Source organism: Lepeophtheirus salmonis, unplaced genomic scaffold (genome assembly GCF_016086655.4).
Source record: "Lepeophtheirus salmonis unplaced genomic scaffold, UVic_Lsal_1.4 unplaced_contig_3720_pilon, whole genome shotgun sequence".
Taxonomy (NCBI): domain Eukaryota; kingdom Metazoa; phylum Arthropoda; class Copepoda; order Siphonostomatoida; family Caligidae; genus Lepeophtheirus; species Lepeophtheirus salmonis.
In genome coordinates this window covers 6,457-10,934 of record NW_027293981.1, presented here as the reverse complement: position 1 = coordinate 10,934, position 4,478 = coordinate 6,457, and the positions used below count along the sequence as shown (strand labels likewise).

Sequence of the window (4,478 nt, the reverse complement as noted above, 5' to 3'; positions counted from 1 at the left end):
TTGAAATATTTTCAAATGACAACCTTTTCCCCGTTAAATTTGAAGCAGATCCTCATAAATAAAATACAACTTATCTTTAAGTTTATACGATATTATATTTTTTAAAAGTAAAATTTGTATTTATTGCATGAAAAAAAAAAAAAAAAAATGATTAATCTCATTGGATATGTACAAAAAATTCCGATACATTGTACTATTGTTATAACTTGTAGTATCAAGCTGATATACTAAAATCTGCTCTATTAAATTCATAAAGTATATTCGGTTTTATCCAATTTAGATAGTGTGAAATCTTTGTGTATGTTGTATGATTTCCTATTTGTTTCATCCGAATCCCAATGAGAGTACAAAACCCATTGTCATATCCTATCAGTGGTGAGCCTACATTTATACCTTGTGGAAGCCTTGTACCACTTGTACAAATGGTTTCTTGTGATGTGCACTCTGGAGATTTTGTCACAATATTGAACACTTCAGACATTAAAACATTGTCTTTAACTCCTGTTACTATCTCCATGAAATAGAAAATATAGTTTTGACTATTTATCTGAACGCATTACTTACAAGTTGCTGGCCGAGGTTTTTATTCAATTTAACTATAAAGGGAATTGAGACTGGTATAACTCCATCGTTCAGTTTAAAACTATTTGAGGCAGTAGTTATGGCCAAATTGTTAGCTAATGTCGTATTATCATATCCAAAATGAGGAGTAATTCGTATCACATCCCTACTTTGACAGTTATTATTTGAATCTCCGATATTTACACATCCAACACTAACCTTCAAATGAAAACTTTGAAAATTATCTAAAAGTATATACTTTTTTGATAGTCACCTTTAAAAAACAACGATTTACAACACAGACTGCAGAAGTGAGAACATGAATTGGTGTTAGTAGTACACCTTGACAAAGGAAATCATCCTTATTTTTTTCTTGAACATATACATGCCATGGATGATCGCCATACTTAGCTTTTTTTAGATCTCCTACCTTTGATGATCCACATGATTGTTTTACATCATTGGATTTCCCATTTTCTGTGAATGGTTATATGAAAATATGATCTATTTTAAAGGTGTATTTGTTAATAAGTAAATCTCACCAAAGCATCCTGGCTCACAATCTCCTCTAGTAAGAATTTCTTTGGTTGATTCATTAATGCTAGTTGCACACCAGGATTTTGTAGAATTAATATCCGTGCATACATTGTACTCTTTTCCATCAGCTACAAAAGGAAACACACATGGCTTTCTTTCATCTATTGTCACACAAATTGCTTCAAATTTAAAAATATAAGTCAGATAAATAGTATTCCATTTTAATTTCATTACTTACAACAATTATAAACTTTCCTCACTTTCAATATATCCCAATAACTCAAATCTACTCTTCCACCTATTTTACTGCCAGGCATTCTATAAGTTGGTTCTATGATATCCTTCGGAAAACTTATTGAATGACCTAGAAGCAAATACATACTTACTTCTAGGTTAAATCAAGATTGTCGTGAAAACTTTTTCTCGTACTTGAGGGCCTTGGGAGTATCACACGGCCACCCAACTAGTGTTGATTGTATCAATAGACTAAGACTAGTTGTTCTTTGCCAAGCTGACCGACTTCATATATAAGAATTAAGGCCCTGAAAATTAGTATAAATGATCAAAAAAATAATTAAATTTGTAGAAAATTAAAGAAATTATCCCAGAATATTTAATTTTTTTTCTTATAATAAGAACCCTTTAATTCGTAAAACTCTGTATGACTCTCTTTGTTAGGAAATGATATTAATAAAGTTACTTTAGTTTAACTTGATCTTTCTTTTAATTTCCAAAAATTAGAATAACTAATAACCACAAACAAATAAGTATAGATTTATTAAGAAGATAAAAACTCATAAATTGGCCAATTACCTATATAAACTTTGATAATCTGGGCTTGGAGATCCTCAGAACTCTCAATTATCTTCCGATGAAAAAATTACTTCTTCTGCCAAGCAAGGGTCTGACTCGTTAAAGGTATATAAACCCTTGTCACTACTTTTGTAAATCATGATAACTATTACATCTACAGATGGATATATAAACTCTTACATCCCATAATTCTTGCAAAACGTCAACCTACTAGTAGTATTATACTATAATTGTTATTTTAAATCCAATGCCGTCACATTCCGAGCCGAGCCGTATTTCTGGTGGGCACGCTTGAAAATTTCAGAAGAGCATATCTATTTATATATAACTAAGGGAACTAGTTATGTGTTATATAGATCAATTCTTTTTGAGAAGATTCAAATTTCTACACCTACAAAGGCAATTAGCACAATTTATAGAATGCCAATTCAAAATATGAGGGCCTTCCCAAATCATGCCCAAGATCTAAATCTTATTTTTTGATCCTTAGTTGCGGTCTGTCATAAACCCTCAAACTTTTTAAAATATGTATAATTAAATCTTTTATGGATGCAACTTTTTATACATAAATTGGTCCACTTTCTACAACTCCCTTTAACGAGTAGAAGAACCATTATATAAAGTTGCCCTCAAAGGATTAAAAAAATTTTTGGGGAGAAGTTTCTAAAAACCTTACAATTATTTATCGAATCAAATGCCTTACTAAAATCAACTCTGGCATTAGATCCATATTTTTTAGTACTGACTGATTCGATAGCTGCTTGGATGTTTCATCAAACATCTGAAATTTTATTGTTTTTCAAGAAGCCTTTCGGAGTCATTCCAATATTTTTAAATATTTTGCGCTCCATTTGCTCAGCCAAACTCACAAAAAAAATTCTTTAAGAGGCATTTAAACCGGGAATAGGCCTCAAGTGATTGAAGTCCGTGCCATTTTCTTTTCAGGAATCAAAGATATTCTTCCATTTTAAAGACATTTTATCCTTCTTTTCCATTGTACACTCCATTCTATACAGAAAGGGCGTTATTTCATCTGACACATGGTAAAAAGCTCTCCAGAAACTCCATCTGGGCCGGCCACCTTTGTTACTTTAAACTTTTTCATGAAAAAATTCTTAATATTTTCCATTGAATAATAAATGTTATCGTTCAGGCCATCTCCACGCCTTTAAGGGAAAAAAGAAAAAATACTTTTGCCGGAGTACCTTTTACAAAAATTAAATCATTAACTTTTTTCGTTACTAACGTCAGTAGCGACCTCTACTGTCGTTATCTCCAGTAAAAAAGATATGAAACAATTAGAATTGCAAGAGAATGAAACTTTTGATTGTATGTCCTGAAGACATATAATGTATGCATCCATAGATAAAAGCTGGTTTATTAAACTATGACTTGATTTCCTTGCTTTACCGCGCCTGGTATTCAAGTTGATAGATTTAGAAATTAAGCTGTGTTTGAGTGCATTATCTTATTTAAAAGAAAAGTAACAAAGGACAATAAAAACAAACAGATTGAATTTTGCCTTAGTATTTTTTTAAATAGAAAGCCTATTAAAATTGCGTGCTGTTTTCTTTAGTTACATTCAATATATAAAAGTAAAGTGAAGAAAATATTATTCAGTTTATTTGGTCATCAATTAATTATAATTATAAGTCACTAATCAGAATTGGAAACTACAACATGGGTTGTAGTTAACTCTTATTAAATTGGGACTTCGAACTCCAGGAGAACTCGACTTGCAATAGAAAAGATAAATTTCAAATTTCACTAGGACTCAATATAAAAGACTCGTAAATTGTTTGGAATTCGTCGTAAAAATTGACAAGGTTCAGATTTGAATAATACTCAAGAATTGAAACTCAATAACAACTAACGTACCCAAAAACTCTCAACTTGACTTGGAGTCGTTTATATTGGACTTTACTTTTGAGACTTGACTCGAGATTATCTCTCAATTCAATTCTACGTAAGTTGTACTTAGATATTACTAAATTGGGACTTCAAACTCCACAAGGACTCTATTTGGAGTTAAAAAAAAGAAATTTAAGATTTGACTGGGACCGGATGTAAAAGACTTTTAACTCGAATAGAGCTCGTAGACAAAGTGAAAATTTTAATATGACTCAAGCCTTGAAACTCATGAACTCACGTGTCCAAAGACTCTCAACTTCACTCGAGCTTATTCTCAACTCATCTAGTTGTCTTAAAATTTACTTGTGAACCGTTACTTTTTTGAATATGAATATATTTTACTAAAACTAGGCAGGAAATGACTAATCAATTAATATGTTAGTGTTGCACCAATAAGTTCCTAGAAGATAATTTAGATTTTTTTTTTTTGGATGAAGGACAATTTTTCCCTTTAAATATATATTTTCGCTTTTTACTGGAATGTATTACGTCATGAATTATTGATAAAAAATATTTAATCATTACATTAAATAACTTTTTTTGATATATGGCAAAAAAATCTTCAAAGGATTGACCCTCATCACATATAATTGTTGTTATGGAACTAAACTCTGTTTGTTCTTGGATTCGAATAAGATATACATATGTTTGAAAAT

General features: G+C 30.7%; 1 protein-coding gene across 1 annotated transcript; it reads right to left on the bottom strand.

Moving 5' to 3' along the window:
• Positions 1-564: 564 nt before the first annotated feature.
• Positions 565-1,423, bottom strand: LOC121125883 (coagulation factor X-like; the record flags this gene model as incomplete). The annotated part of the gene is made up of 4 exons (XM_040721137.2): positions 1,337-1,423; positions 1,104-1,277; positions 836-1,038; positions 565-780 (listed from the first exon to the last, which is right to left on the bottom strand). Coding segments are annotated over exons 1-4 (672 nt in total), but the record flags the coding sequence as incomplete, so codon positions are not given.
• Positions 1,424-4,478: the final 3,055 nt, after the last annotated feature.